The sequence below is a fragment of the Protopterus annectens genome, chromosome 5.part0 (genome assembly GCF_019279795.1).
Source record: "Protopterus annectens isolate FY-2018-M chromosome 5.part0, PAN1.0, whole genome shotgun sequence".
In the NCBI taxonomy this organism is placed as follows: Eukaryota; Metazoa; Chordata; order Ceratodontiformes; family Protopteridae; genus Protopterus; species Protopterus annectens.
In genome coordinates, this window is record NC_056735.1 from 284783968 (window position 1) to 284799600 (window position 15633).

General features: G+C 41.6%; 1 protein-coding gene across 5 annotated transcripts in view; it reads left to right on the top strand.

The window, feature by feature from the left end:
• The window catches only part of SH3KBP1 (SH3 domain containing kinase binding protein 1), a 1961420-nt gene that overhangs the window by 623404 nt on the left and 1322383 nt on the right, over positions 1–15633 (top strand). For 4 of the 5 annotated variants that reach the window (XM_044072267.1, XM_044072266.1, XM_044072264.1 and 1 more), the window contains exon 2: positions 12569–12726. In XM_044072267.1, coding sequence (XP_043928202.1) covers positions 12569–12726 — 158 coding nt within the window. Of the gene's footprint in view, positions 1–12568; positions 12727–15633 lie in introns of those variants that run through there. The other variant, XM_044072269.1, reaches the window with a different exon arrangement.

Below are 15633 nucleotides of genomic sequence, written 5' to 3' on the forward strand. Positions count from 1 at the left end.
AATTTATGTTGGGGGAGATTCACTGACTGCCTCTGTCCATCAGAAACATAGGCAGCACACCAGAGATGAATTTCTGATTACCCATCAAGTGGTCTAAGTTGTGATTAAATAGGGTTGGGCAGGAAATCTGTTTCACATGGATGGGGAGCCTGTTCCGGAGAATGGGGAATTCTCTGAGAAATATATCTGTTTCTCTAACATGTCCTGTTTATGTCACAAGCAAAACTGAGGTCTCTAGTAGTTCTGAGGCTGTTTGTTTTCTCGATATGCAAAAGGTTTATCAAAACAGGGTCAAGTGATGCCTTGTACACCAGGCAAAGACCACCTTTTAGAAGTCTGTATGATACTGAGTAGAGATAAGGGCATTGAGGTGATCAGCGTAGGATATTGTGTTTATTCCCTGTATTCTTTTTGTAAGGAACTGTTGTGGACATTCCATTTGCTGCATGTGTCGGGTCAGGTACATACTGAAGGGGGTCATTATACTCTGTGGTGGGTCTGACGAGGGTTGAGTACAGTGGTACAGTGACCTGCCTGTACCTAAATGACATGCCTTTACTTAGAAGTTAATCATGTAGAAAGATTTTCTTGTTGGTTTAAAGCTAGGTAACTGTCTACATGAGTTCCCAAATCCCTGATTAGTGAATCAACTTTTAGGGATGTTTTATTGATGATCTAGTTACCTGGGATGGCTGACTTTCCAAGAGGTACTTATGCATTTCTTTGTGTTAAGATTTAAGCCATGGCTTTGGCTCCAAGTGTTTGTGTTAGACTTTCCTGAAGGGTCTTCTCATCTTGAGAGGATTCAGCGACTGCTTCCAGTTTGAAATTGTCTGCAAACTTGGCCAGTTAGAGGCCTTTGACATTGGCTTTGACCTCTGAGAAGTATATTCCAAAGATGGGCAGAGCAAGTACAGAGCCCCGAGGGACTCCACTGGTGACTGGACTCTTTGTAGAGGAGGCTTCACTGATCCTAACCTCTCAGGTGCTATCTGTGAGCCAAATAGCTATTCAAAGGGATTTATGCCTAGTTGGTTCATTCAGTTTGTTGACAATGTCCATGTGGGATATTTGTATGAATTCCTTTAGCTAGATCTAAACAGAAAATACAAAAAAAACATACAGCATAAAGAGCCAAAATAAAAAAGCACTGTGCCAGATGCCACTTAGGACTATACACAAAAGTTTAATTTCCAAGTTTAAGTGCATTCATTCCTTTCAAACAGGAACTTCATCAGAAACAAAGTAGCAGCTGTTCCATTTATTTAAAAAACCTTAAAGACACTGCACCTTATTGCATTTAAAGAGATAGTTATCTTTTTCTGGTGCACTATTTAAAATGTCATGAATGAGAAAAAAATACAATAAACAATATAAAAATGTTGATCAGATAGCAGCAATCATATTTAAAACTTACTGAGTTAAAATGTACAATTCAATAATTTACTACAGTTAATAAACTTATCCAATACAATTAAAATCCTGTTAAAAATCATAAATATAATATCCTGTTAAACATGATATATTAAGACTCACACATTAATAACTACATTTTATATTTTGGAAGATTTCATTTTAAGAACTGTCTTAATTGAAACTAATTCATTAATACCAGGGGGCTTACAAGCATTAAGTAACAATTGCCAATAGAGTTCCCTCTGTTCAAGAACCAGTTCTCAATCTCCCCCTATCAGAAGGGACAGTTTGCTCCAAAATATTGAAGCCAGACTTTTTTGAAATCATGACATTGGGTAGAATGTTTATACAGGACGTTAACCTCCATAGCCTTCTTGATCTCATAAGTGTGATGATATATCCATATTTATAATGGCCCCATATGTCTTGCCTGCCTGCATGAAGTGCTGCAGTGCCTGTAAGTAGTGTAGATTTATACTGCAGGGCAGTCATTTGGTGGTCCCAGGTTACTCCAAGCTTATTTTTGTGAAGGGCGTAGGCGCCGGAACCAACCATAGAGCGAGGAGGAGGGAGCACCCCCCCCACACTTTTTACAGCTGCAAGACCATGGAGTTAGAGGACTCATGCATGTGTCGCATGCTAACGTGAATTTAAAACAAAAGTGCACGGAAAACATCATTGCTCCTAAGCCTGCTGCCAGAGTCACCCACGGTAAGAAGTGCTCTGTTTTACTTAGTTATAAAGGCAGGCACCGTTTTAGTTATGAAACTCTTTTAGTTATAAAGGCAAGCTCCGTTTAAAGCTCTTTTAGTTATGAAGCCCTTTTAGTTATGAAGGCAGGCTCCATTTTAGTTATGAAGGCAGGATCTGTTTTAGTTATGAAGCTCTTTTAGTTATGAAGGCAGGCTCCATTTTAGTTATGAAGATCTTTTAGTTATGAAGACAGGTACGTTTTAGTTATGAAGCTCTTTTAGTTATGAAGGCAGGCTGTGTTTTAGGTGTGTGTGCGTATGTGTGTGTGTGTGTGTGTTATAAAGGCATGCTCCATTATAGGTGTGTGTGTGTGTGTGTGTGTGTGTGTGTGTTATGAAGGCAGGCTCCGTTTTAGGTGTGTGTGTGTTATGAAGGCAGGCTCCGTTTTAGGTGTCAGTGTGTGTTATGAAGGTAGGCTCTGTTTTAAGTGTGTGTGTGTGTATGTTATGAAGCCAGGCTCCGTTTTAGGTGTTTATGTGTGTGTTATGAAGGCAGGCTTGGTTTTTGGTGTGTGTGTGTGTGTGTGTGTGTGTGTGTGTGTGTGTGTGTGTGAGTTATGAAGGCAGGCTCTGTTTTAGGTGTGTGTGTGTGTGTGTGTGTGTGTGTGTGTAATCCCCCAGTTATTTATAACTGGCAGTTAGAATAACTCAGGCTCAAACCCTGTTTCTTAGCTACAACAGCCTGCATTCTCTACCCACACCACCATTTGTGATTCAGGGAGTTGAGTCCATGGCTCTCAACTGTCTAAATTTTCACAGAACATTTGGCTCATACTTTTGGTCTGTTCCTCTTAAAATTTGTGGTTTTAGGGCAAATCAGTGAGAAGGGAATTCACTAAATAATTATAGCCGTTTAAGTTTCAGTCCTCCTTTCATTTTTGGAAACACATAATAAAACAAAACACTATTTTAGCAATTTTCTAAGATTATGCAAGTAATATTTAAAATGTGTCCCTGGTTTTGGGCCTATCCCCCCCCCCCAATAAATGTTGGCTTTTTCCAGATTTCTTCTGCTGTGAAATTGAGAGATTTAGTTGGGTCAAGTGGGTGGTGCAGTGGTAGTGTTGTTGCCTCACTGCAAGAGGTTATCCAGTTTGATTATTGGCTGGGGTGCCTTCTGTGTGGAGTCTGTATGTCCTCCCTGTGTTTGTGTGGGTTTCCTTCCACATTACAAAGACATGCATCTGGAGCATTTCTCCCTGGGCCTCTGCTGAAAATTGGCTTTTGTTCCAAGTTGGACTTTCCTGGTAAACAAATATTAAATAAATAAAAAAATTTGCAAGGAGCTGAGAATTTCAAGGGAAGAGAAGTTTAGTGCTGCTTATTCCACGTCTGCTTGCATTGTTAGTAGCACAAGAGGTAGTAGCCTTACTTTTGATGCAGAAGGCTAGGGGTTCTACTCCCACAGTATGCAGATGGATCGCTGGTACTGTACTGTGTTGTACTTGGATGCTGCAGTCCTGTGAATATCCTCCTTTGGAGGAGTTACCTAGTAACTATGAACCTGTTATCAGTTTGCCATCCATTCCCTATTGCAATATTACTAGCTTATCAATTTTTAATGTAACATAGGCAATTTATTCTTCAAGGGCAACAGCCACTTTATTTGTAGATGAAACTATGAAATATAAAGTTGTTTCCTAACAGCAACCTCTTCATTGGTTAGAGATCCCTTTAATGTGAAATTATTTAGATGACTTACTTCTGCAGAGACGCTGTCTGGTTCGATTCTCAGCTAGAGCGTCTTCTGCGTGGAGACATGCGTGAATGGGCGTACCTTCGTTGAAGGTTGTGCGTCAGGCCTGGCAAGCCGGTACGTAAAGGTCAACTGCCAATCATTAGCGGACCAGAGTTCCACTGTGGTGACCTCTAACCGGGAAAAGCCGAAAGACACAAAACAAAAACTTCTGCAGAGATTTTGCATATTTACTGATATTGTTGGATTGTAATGGCAGAAATTTCAGTGGCCTTTTATGGTTGAAATTTTCTGAAATGGGTAGTTTTGTCATTATTGGTTCATATATTTTGTTCATTGCTTACTAGAAGACTGTTCAAAACTACAAATTTAAGACACATTCTAACAACTGTTGCTGTGTTATACAAGGAATATAATTTTATACAATCAGGAAGGTGAAACAAAGAATGCATACATGTATGCATGGCCCTAAAAATGTGTTTGAAAACAGCCCAGATGAAAGTGTGGCAAATGTTAAGCTTTACTCTTGTTACCAAAGCAGTGGATGAAGGTAAAACAGTTCAAACCGCATTACCTTGACCTGGCCATGCCTTTTGACACAATCCCCTTCTCAGGTGTAGTACAAAAGATGAATAATGTAGGATCAAACACTTGCATCACTGGCTGGATTGCCAACTTGCTCACAGGATGCAGGAGATCAAAGTAGGGGAAGAGACAAGTCACCAATGGAATGCTCCAGGGATTGGTGCTGAGACTTTTTCTGTTTAGCATATACATCTCAAAAGTAAAAGGAAATACCAAAGGACATTGGCCAGCTAAGTTTGAGATGACTGCAAGCTAGGAGCAGTTATTCAATCCCCAAATGACTTAACCATCATGCAGGAAGGTTTGTCCCAAAAATTAACTGGTGTCAAAATCATGACAATGCCCCCTGAGAACTGACCCAATCGTTTAGCATTTGGGAACTTGTGTGTACAGTGACCTAACTTTTGACCAACATGTGCCCAGTGTTATAAGAAAGCCTTTCTATATTGCACAGCTTATAAACAAATTGGTTGTGACTAGACTAGATCTAGAGATGTTGCTGTCCCCCTTTACAAAGCTCTCATTAGGTCAATCATTTTGTATAATGCCTACTTTGACATGTATCTGTCCAGACCCATGCAACAATTGGAATACCCACAGAGATACTTTACTAAAAGGATACAAGTCCTAAACAATAGGTCTTGCAAAGACCACCTCAAAGATTTATCACTATACTCAGTATCCTACAGAGTGCTTAGACATGATGTGTCTGGCATACAAGGCATCCTCTGACATAATACAGATGGACCTACTGAACATCAGCAAGTCAAATGGCATCAGAAATACTCAGTCCAGATATCTAAACTGAATGTTGTGGAGAGATGGTTATATATCACAGAGGCCACCACTGTTCAAGAACAGACTAGCCATAAAAATAAAACAAAGCTCATTCATCCATATTTAAATGCAATTTGGATCTAAGGATGGGTAATAGAAAGTGTACTCCAGCATTACCCCTCATGCCACTAATGGCTAGAGGCAGTTCCTAATTGCTGCATCCCTTACATGGGTCCCCTCAAATTATCTATGGTATGATCACAGTTATTCTCACTGGGGCTAATATACAATTATCAGCCATGGGATAGGTAAGGCCACTCAGAAAATGTTAATTCAAGCACCAAAAGGGAATTAGCTAAGCTTAAAATGTCCTCCAAGTGAACCTATGTTGTAGTAAATAGTTATAAAAAATTGCCCTTTTTAGATCACTAAGTGCCCCTCTCACCCTCCACCCCCTCCCAGTCTTCAACAGCTTCCGGCACCTATTAGGGGAATTATAACTGTAATACCAAGGGTGTGGTTTAATTTGCATTTTGTGCATCTTGCACAGCTTTTTTTGTTGGCAAGACAGCAGGGTTTGGAGGGGCATTGAGTTTTGACAAACTGCCACTTAATAAAAGGTAGTTTGCCTTGGAATAGTTCCTAACCGCTACTGGTTTTATTGCAGATACAGAGTTGATTTTGATAAGGAGACAGTTTTATGGTCATATCTTACCAGAGAGGACTAGAAACTGGGGGGGATGCAGCATTCTCCCATGTTTGTGAGTACATGGTCCAATATGTTGGAGCCATTAGTGGGAGTATTCACTATTTGTTCAAGAACATTTGCATTTACAAAGTCCAGCAATCTCTGTGCCTGTAGATTTGAGGGTGTGTAGGATTCTAGAGAGGTACACAGGGGTAATTTAAGTCTCCCATGTGTACGGTATTATGTTGGATGGTAAGTGTAGGAACAAGTATTTATGACGGCTTCTTGGGCATGGATGGTGACAGCTGGCTAGGATATGGTGTGGGATTTTGTCTGTGGTGATCTACACATGGAGGAACTCCAGCACATCATCTTGTTGATGTATATCAAAACACTTCCACTTTTAGCCCTTGTCTGTGCAGCTACTGGTCTAAAAGTGTGGAAGGCAGTGAAACCTTGACTGCTGGGGTACTCTCTACTGCTTTAAACCATGTCTTGGTAACCGCACAGATGTTTGTTTTCAAGTGTGAGGAGGACTTGGAGGGAGTGTAGTTTCTTATTTAGGATCCTTGAACAGTAACACCTTTAGGTTTAGTTGAGTTGATTTTGCTATGTTGGTAGGTTTGTCAATTTGGCATTACCTAAAAATGGCAGTATGGGGATAGATAGTTTTAGCTAGTATTTAAAAGCCTAGAGAGGACAGGTGCAGACCAGCTTTGGCTAAGCAATGTGGCCTGTTAACCATGTCCCCTCAAGCTGACAAATATTAGATGCTCTTAGAATAATACCAGAAAGTCAGCCAATTGTTAGAGTCAATCACTGACCTTCTTTTTCTCATTTTTGTCTGCATGGAGTTGGGGTGTTGTATCAGCTGCCTCCTTTTCTGTCGAGTCAGTGCCACTCTCCTACCTTATTTGATAGTCAAGTCTGACTGTTGCAGGCCTTCTCTCACAGTCCTTCCATCTCTTGGCTGGACGTCTTCATTTTGTCTTCTGCTTTCCTACATATGTACTGGAAGCACCATAATTTGACCTTCTCTTCAACTGAAGCTACTTGATCTTCTGCTCTGATATCATCATGTGTTAGTCTGTCCTACAGTGTGCATCCTAACACCCATCTCAGGCACTTCAGCTCCATCGCCTCTGGCTTTGTTAATTGAGCTGCCTTCACTGGACAGCTTTCCGTGCCTTACAGAGCTACCGGTCACACCACTGTTTTGTGCAACCTTTCAGTTTCTTAGGCATTCTTCTGTCACACACTATATGGCTGCAGAATCTCTGATTCTAGCTTCAGTCTCCTCATTTAAACTTCTCCTCAACAGTCTATACTAGACACTTGAAGCTTCTAACCTGTTTCTGATATTTTCCCTTCTATCTCAGTATTCACCTTCTTCTGATCTCCCACATTTACTGCCATGACAACTTTCTTGCCCGTACTCAGTTTCATCCAGTGTGCTTTCAGTTTTCATAGGTTCATAGGTAGGTACTAGGTTATTGACCCTAGAGCCTATATAAGCCTAGCCAAAAGGTACCCTGGCTTTCGCCACCCAAGAAAATTATTTTCCTGTGCCACTGTTGAGCAGAGCCACAGAAGTGATCCCCGGGGTGAATTTCCTATCTCCCATCCAATCATCAAGATTTTTCTTGAAGAGTGCTAATGTGGAACTTTGTTTGATATAGATATGTAGTTTGTTCCAGAGTATGGGAAGTCTCTGGGACAGGAATCTATCCCTCCAGCATGTTCTGTTTATTGTGGTGACAAGGTTTAGGTCCCTAGAGCATGTATTTCGTAGGGATTGGGATTTCTTTAAGTGGAGCATGTCTAAAAGCTATGGGTTTGACATAGCTTTGTGTGTTAGGTAGAGATCTCCTCTGAGTAGGCGATATGCGACGGAGTAAAGCTGCAGTTTTTTGAGACGGTATGGGTAGGGCATCTGTTTGAGGCCGGTAATCCGCTTTGTGAGGTATTTCTGTGGCCTTTCCAGTTGTTGTAGATGTCTTGTGAGGTACTTACCAAAAGGGGGCATTGTACTCTATAATGGGTCTAATGAGTGATGAGTAGAGGGGAACAATGACCTCTTTTTTCCTGGATGAGAAACCTTTTGTGATGAGGTGTGCCACGTAGAAAGATTTCCTAACTACTGTGGCGATGTGATTATCAAAGGAGAGACTACTGTCCACCTGTGTCCCAAGGTCACTTATCACACTTTCGGTGTTAAGTAGACTACCACCTATGTGGTAGTTCATGGATACAGAGTTTTTACCAAAAGGGATGACAATGCACTTTTTGGCATTGAGCTTGAGGCCATGGCTTTGACACCAGGCATCTGTCTCATTGAGGCCCTTTTGTAGGATGTCCACATCTTTTGGAGTTTTGATTATGGCTCCTAGTTTGCAGTCATCTGCAAACTTCATTAGCCAAAGACCTTCTGTGTTAGCCTGTACTTCAGAGAAGTAGATACCAAACAGGAGAGGACCCAGGACTGAACCCTGTGGTACTCCACTTGTCACTGGTCTGAAGTTGGATTTGGAGTCTGCTGCTTTCACAGTGTGGGTACTGTCAGTGAGCCAGATGGCAACCCATCATGTGACATAAGGATTTATACCTAGTTTAGTGAGTTTATCTATAATTCCAGAGTGGGAGATGGTGTCAGAAGCCTTGGCGAGATCTAGATAAGCTGTGTGAACCACCTTACCCTCATCTAAGGCTTTGGTGACTGCTTCAAAGAAGTCTATCAGGTTTAGGAGACATGATCTGCCTTTTACAAACCCGAACTGGGTGGGGTCCTGAGTTTGGAGATTACCAATGCCATTGTTTATAAGTTCCATGATGATACGTTCCATAGCCTTACAGACCAGGCTCATTAGGCTAATGGGGCGTTAGTTTCTGGGGTCTGTGGTGGCTCCCCCTTTGTGGAGTGGAATAACCATCACTGTGCGCGATTCACTGGGCACATAGCCTGAGGTGAGGCTATGATTGAACATGGTACTTAGGTGGGGTGCCAGTTCGTTCTGTAGTTCATGTAGAACACAGCCTGGGATGTTGTCAGGTCCCATGGATGCTGTGTTCTTGGCTTTGGATAGTGTGTTTTTTACCTGTGCAGCCGTGATTACAGGAACTTTGCATTCTTCTGATATAGAGATGGGCCCTTTAGGGGATGATAGGGGGGTAAAGTTAGTACTGAACCTATCTGCCAGGATGTTGGCAATATCAGTTGGTTCTGTATATTTAGTGCCATTGTGCTGTAACTCAGAGCAGATCTGAGTGTTGCCATTGAGATTTTTGACATAGCTTTAGAATGCTTTGTGGTTGTCTTTAGAGTCAGTGGTGATTTTGTTTACTTAACTAGCTTTGGAGGATTTTATGAGGGATCTCAGGTTCTTACTGAGGCTGACCAGGGAGTTTCTCCAATCATGGGATTTTACTCTTTTTTGCAACAGTTTCTTTCTTCTGTTGTAGAGTTTGTTTATGGCAGGGGACCACCAGATTGGCTTCCTTTTTTGGAGAATAGTATCTTGGTTCTGTTAGGGATTGCACGATCCATGCACTCGTGTAAGTGCTTATAAAGTGCATTTGTGTAGGATTCAGCAGTCATACCTCTATTGTCCGTCAGCATGGATGTCGTGAAGTTTGCCACTTCTGTCTTAAGAAGCGTGAAGTTGGCTTTGGAGAAATTTTTTACTGTGGTTTCCCTAATGGGGGTGGGGGAGAGATGTGGATGTCTAGGGTGATTAGCTTGTGGTCGGATCTGACCAACGAGGAATTGACCTCTGGTGTGGAGCACCGGTTGCCCATGTTGGTAATAACCAGGTCTAGGATATTGCTGCCCTTGGTGGGGGTGTGGATAAGTTGATCCAAGGCATTGGAATTTATGAATTCCAGAAAACGTTGAGCACAAGAGTTGGTACATGAGTAGTTTTCCAAGTTAATGGTAGGGTAGTTGAAATCGCCCATTATTAGGGTGTTGGGTTGTACCCTAATATCTTCCAGTGTATCAAGAAATGAGGAGTGAGAATCCTGGGGCATGGTGGGGGATCTGTAGCAAGCTATAATTTGGATTGCAGTCTTGCCCAAAGTTAGTTGCACTTGGATAATCTTGGTTGCATTATGTTGAGCAACTAGCCTGGAGGTGTGGATATCCTTAATGAATATGGACATGTCTCCGCCTTTAGTGTTTCAGTCCAGGTTAGGTGGCTGAAAGGTGTGGCATGAATTATAGCCTGGTAATGCGAGGGTACTCTCTAGAGCCTTGAACCAGGTCTCTGTCACTGCACAGATGTCAATGTTCTCCATTTTAAAGAGTGCCTTGAATGAGTGCATTTTGAGGTTTAGACTTCTAGCATTGAGTAGCAATACCCTCAGATTTTTCTTGCCTGTACCTGTTACGGTGGTGAATTTGTCATTTGAACCTTGCCTAAAAAAGGCACTATAGGGGTGGCTAGAGCCTTAGCCAGTATCCGAAATCCCAGGGGCGACAGGTGCAGGCCATCTCTGGAAAAGCATCGTGGTTTGTCGATCATGTCATCCCAGGCAGACAGATACTGGATCCCCTTAGAATGACACCAGAAGCTTAGCCAGTTGTTGAAGTCAATCATTTTGTCCTTGAACTGTGGTATCATTCTGCATGATGGCAGGATGCTACTCAGGGCTAGGGTCATACCGGCCTGGGCTACAAGATCAGACAGCTCCTCCATGTCCATTTTCATGTAGTCCAGGGAGGTACATCTCAGGTCATTCACACCAACATGGACAATGACAGAGTCATATTTGTACTTGTTGTGGAGTGACCTGAGTGCATGCATTATGTGGCAGATCCTGGCACCCGACAGGCCGCTAACAGTAACTTTCTCCTTGTTTAGCCTGGTGAGTGGAATATCAGTGTGCCTGACTATAGAGTCACCTATGACTAGAGTGTTGGGTACGTTGTTATGCCTTATGGGCTGTGGTTGAGTGGCACACTGAGTTTATGGACTATGTGTCATTTGGGTTGTGTTGGGGGTGGAGGTTGCTTGTGTTCTGCTTTGGAGGTCCCTGTTGCTTGGGCAAGTTTTTACCGAGAGCCTCCGCGAATGTAGGTGTGTGTTTTGTGTTTCTATGTGTGTGTTTTGGTGGTGTAGGTTTTGAGGGACTATGTGCTGAGTGTGGTGTGCTGCAAGTGTTTACCTTCTCCTCTTGACTGTCTAGTCCAGTCTTAGGTGAAGAGAGCTTTGCTTCCAGTTTGGCTAAATACGTGCATCTCTCACAGGTTGTAGTGTTGGCTGGTAGGAGGAGAGGGTTGTCTGTGTACATGAGGCAATTGCTGCATTGCCCCAAGATGCCCAGATTCATCAGGTAGACAGGAGAAAACACCGGGAGCTGACCCTTAGACATGCCTGGATAGGTGCTTATTTGTTAAGTACTAGAAACTGTTTTCCTCTAGACAGTGAGGAAAGTTGAGTGCTGTAGTAATTTGTAGCTTATTTAGTGCTTACAATAAGTTCTGAACAAGTGCTGAGCTCAAAGAAACAGACTTGAGTGCTGAAATAAAAAAACTGGCTAGTTCTAAGAAACAAAATTAAGCTAGAAGGCTTCCCTCCAACACAGAAAGGCTTGGGGGGCTTAGAAGCCCACAAATAGTCCTGGACACAGCAAATCTGTATCCAGACTAGACTACCCACAAGAAAAGCAGGAAACAAGTTTAGAATTTTTTTTTCTTAAGTGGAAAGAGAGAAAGGAGGAGCAGAAACTAAGCTGATTGGCCTTCTCAGATGTTCTCCCTGTATTCGGTGGAATGGATTCCATTCCCTTGTCATGTGCTGAAGTTCTTGTTTAAAGTCTGCTTGTAATGTCACAACATCTGCATACTTCAGCTTTGGTGATCTATCCCCTCTGACCTGCTTGCTAATATAGTCCATCTTTAATGTGAACATCAGTGATGTACTGATGCACCCCAATGTTTCTAGGACTTTGAACTTTTGCAGGACTGCCCTAGTCAGTTTTCTTGAGACCTTGTTATATGCTTTCTCCAAGTCTCTTTCCTCATCTCTAGCTTTTTCTCAACTATCTGTCTCACTGCAAACATTGTATCAGTTGTGCTGCATCTTGATCTGAATCTGAACTCATCTCCAAATGGAGCAGAGCATGAGTAATTAAATGTTGCCATGACCTGGTTCTTGTCCTTAGTATATGACTCTCTATTCCCTTTTCAGTCCATCTAAATAAATTTACAATTATAGTAAATAAACTAGGGTTATAGCTCGGAGGGCATCTTATTCTGGAAAACAGCAGAAAAAACATATGTAAAAATATTTTGTATAATAAATTTAGAGATGTTTTTTAGCAGATGGAAAGTAACTGGTAAATTTGGTCCAGATGTGGTCAGGCAGGTTTAAACTGCCACAGTTATAACAATCTTAGTAATGAACATGATGTAATATAGCTGGGATGACAAAAGTAAGTACCAGGTCTTTTCTGAAATACTGTAAAGTCACACAAATGGAAAATCAAGCAGCTAATTGAATTGGTTTCTGAAAACATTCAGTTTTTGCAGCTTATTGACAGCTATTTACTTTCAGGCTTCGTAAGACTGGAATCTGGTCAGTAGTAATCGGCTGAGCTATACTGTTACACAGCACTGTTCTAAGCCTACTCTTTTTAATTTTTTTTTTTCCTCAGTGGAAGCGATAGTGGAGTTTGACTATGAAGCTCAGCAAGAGGACGAGCTGACCATCACAGTAGGCGATATCATCACAAACATTACAAAGGAAGAAGGAGGCTGGTGGGAAGGTGAATTCAATGGCAGAAGAGGTTTGTTCCCTGACAACTTTGTAAGAGTGAGTACAGCGAGAAAGTTACCTTTTTTGCACAGCTATAAAGCTTTTTTGTGTGTGTGCGTATGTGCATTTGTGTTTCCTCTACTGCACTGGGCCAGGAATTCTGAATTTATGCTGTGCACAGAATATTTGCATTTGCTTTTCTGCACCTACCCAGACTTTAAAATTTGTAATATGTATGCTGAATGAAGAGGATGAAGAGGGACCTTTCAGGAAAATCTAAAACTATTTGCTGTACTCATCACATTATTGTTGTTGTTTTTGTTATGTCATTTAAGTACTATATATATATATATATATATATATATATATATATATATATATATATATATTTTTTTTTTTTTTTTTCAACTCTACCAGTTACTTGATGTGACCATGCCATATCACTATTTAGTACTCTTCCCTGGACATTAAAAGCTAATATATATTAGCTTTTAATGTCCAGGGAAGAGTACTAAATAGTGATATGGCATGATCACATCAAGTAACTGGTAGAGTTGAAAATAACAATATATTATGGTCACCATAACACTTAGTTGAGGTCCTTTTTGCCAGCCTGAAGACAACTGAGTGTAGGTACAGTAAACTCTCAGTTAATTGGAACTCAAGCATCCAGAAATCTCATGCAACCAGAAAGAAAAATCTAAGAAATACAGTACAGTATGAACAATTCAGTTTTTCATGTATTGCACTTTCTATTTCCCCCCCGCAGAAACACCTTATGTTTTTAGAGTTTTAAAGTTTTAAAAAGGAAGATACAAATAAATTCCTTCTCTCCCCAACCTAAGAACAAGTCAAACCAAACAAGTTAAATTGATAAAATGTCAACACTTGCTCCATACTCACTCAGTCAGTTTGCATCAGATTGCATTCTCTCTCCAATCTCTCACACACTTTTGCTTCTGCTTTCATACATGCATTCACTCACTCTTTCTCTCTCCAGTCTCTCACACACACTGTCTTTAGCTTTAATACAGCTCTCCAATCTCTCACACGCAGTCGTTTCTGCTTTCATACATGCATTTACTCTCTCTTGCTTTCTCTCTCTCTGTTCAATTCATTCAATTTCAATCCACTCAGGGTGCCACTGAAAACTGTTCTGCATGCCACACTTTCTAGCGGCAATATAAGTGTAAAATATTATTATTACAGCCAGGCTTTTAATTACTGTATTTCAATATTAAAATCAAATCAATGTAGTGTTTATGGTATGGTGTAGTATAGATTACAGTATTTGTAAGCTCTGTTTTTAAAAGTAACTCTCAAGCAACCAGAAATTACACATATCCGACATCTACCAATCCCCAAGGGTGCTGGTTAACTCAGAGTTTACTGTAGAACAGGAGTAGGGAGTGTGGCCAGAGAAACAGTAACCAGTAGTTATACACATTGTAGCACTATTGCATCTCAGGTCTACTTCACGATGTCGAAAGCCGACAATATCGAAGCTGATATTTTAGGCAGCACAACATCGAAAGTGCAGAACATTGTGCAGGTAAACGGAAATCTCCGTAGGGGGAGATTTCCATTTACCTCAATGTAGTGTGGTCTGTGAGTTGGAATATTTAAGTAGGGGGGGTGTGGAGGATGCAGCCCCCCACGTGGGGGGTGCAGGGGGGGCTTGCCCTCCTGCCTACGCTAGTTAGTTTTTATTTTTGTTTGCTTGCTTGTTTGTTTTTTAACATTATTCGATGTGTTACTGCATCGATCACTAGAGGCCGACCTTTAGTGATTCGATGTAGTAAAATTTCGATAACATGATATAGACGCTGCATATCACAATCAATGTAGTGAGAAGAGAGTGATTCCATTATAGGTCATCCCATGTCGTGTGGAACTAGCATTTTTCACACCAGTATAGGTCATCCCTTGTCCTGTGGAACTAACATTCTTTGCACCTCTATAGCTCATCCCATGTCCTGTGGAACTAACAGTGTTCTTTGTGTTTCACTGTTGTAGTTCTGACATGTGGGATTTCCTGCCGTGAAAGCCCTTGGGCGGCCCGACTACCAGAGCAAATTCTTTCCTCCTGCTAAGTCTGGCAAACACCCTAACCAACGTCAGTACACTTGGGTATATAGGGAGGCAGCCTACATCATGAAATTAGTCTTTTCTTGTCATCGTAGCCTGAAGTAGTGTTTCAGTGCGTTGATTGGGCCACACCAGATAGAAGTCATCCGAAAGATAAGTACCGCATTTTGTAACTGATTTCTTTTGCCTTAAACTCGTGTCAGATAAAGTAAATACTTGTTTCCACTGTGGTAAGCAAATCCCATACAGAGACTTCCACTTTCTTTGTGACACCTGTTTAGGCCCGGATTAATATGTCCCTAGTTGCCGCTTTTGTGCCCACTTTAACTCTAGAAAGATCAGACGTAGGGCTGAGATTTTTAGCTAGATTCCTTAGTCTTGAATCTTCTCATCAGCGTCTAATGGTGTCCGCCAGTCTTTCAGAGGTTGCGTAGCCTAGGTGTAAGAGAGAAAAAGATAAGAGATCCAAGCTTAGGTACTCGGATGACAACCATTCTCCATCTGTTTCTCCTTCTAGGCTTGTGATTGTTGAAGAAGGCAAGGCACTTTCGCAGTCCCCTTCTGTGTCTGAGGTAGTGATGCAGGCCTCTGTTGAGACCCATTCAGAGTCCAACATGCCTTTGAGTTCCTCTACTTCTGCACAGGCCCTTGCTTTCATCTTGTTGGTCAGGTCTGGGGACGCTCTGCAGGCCTAGGCTTCAGAAGAGTGCTCTGTTCTGGTGACATTCCTTTGTGGCTTTGTCCTACACCAGTTCATCTTTCTTCCAGAGAGACAAGCATTGGGATGTTGGACATCCCTAAGCCTAAGGCTGAAGCGGCTCCTAAGAAAGGTACTGCTGTTGAGAACTTTGCCTAGGCCTACTGGCTCCCTTTATC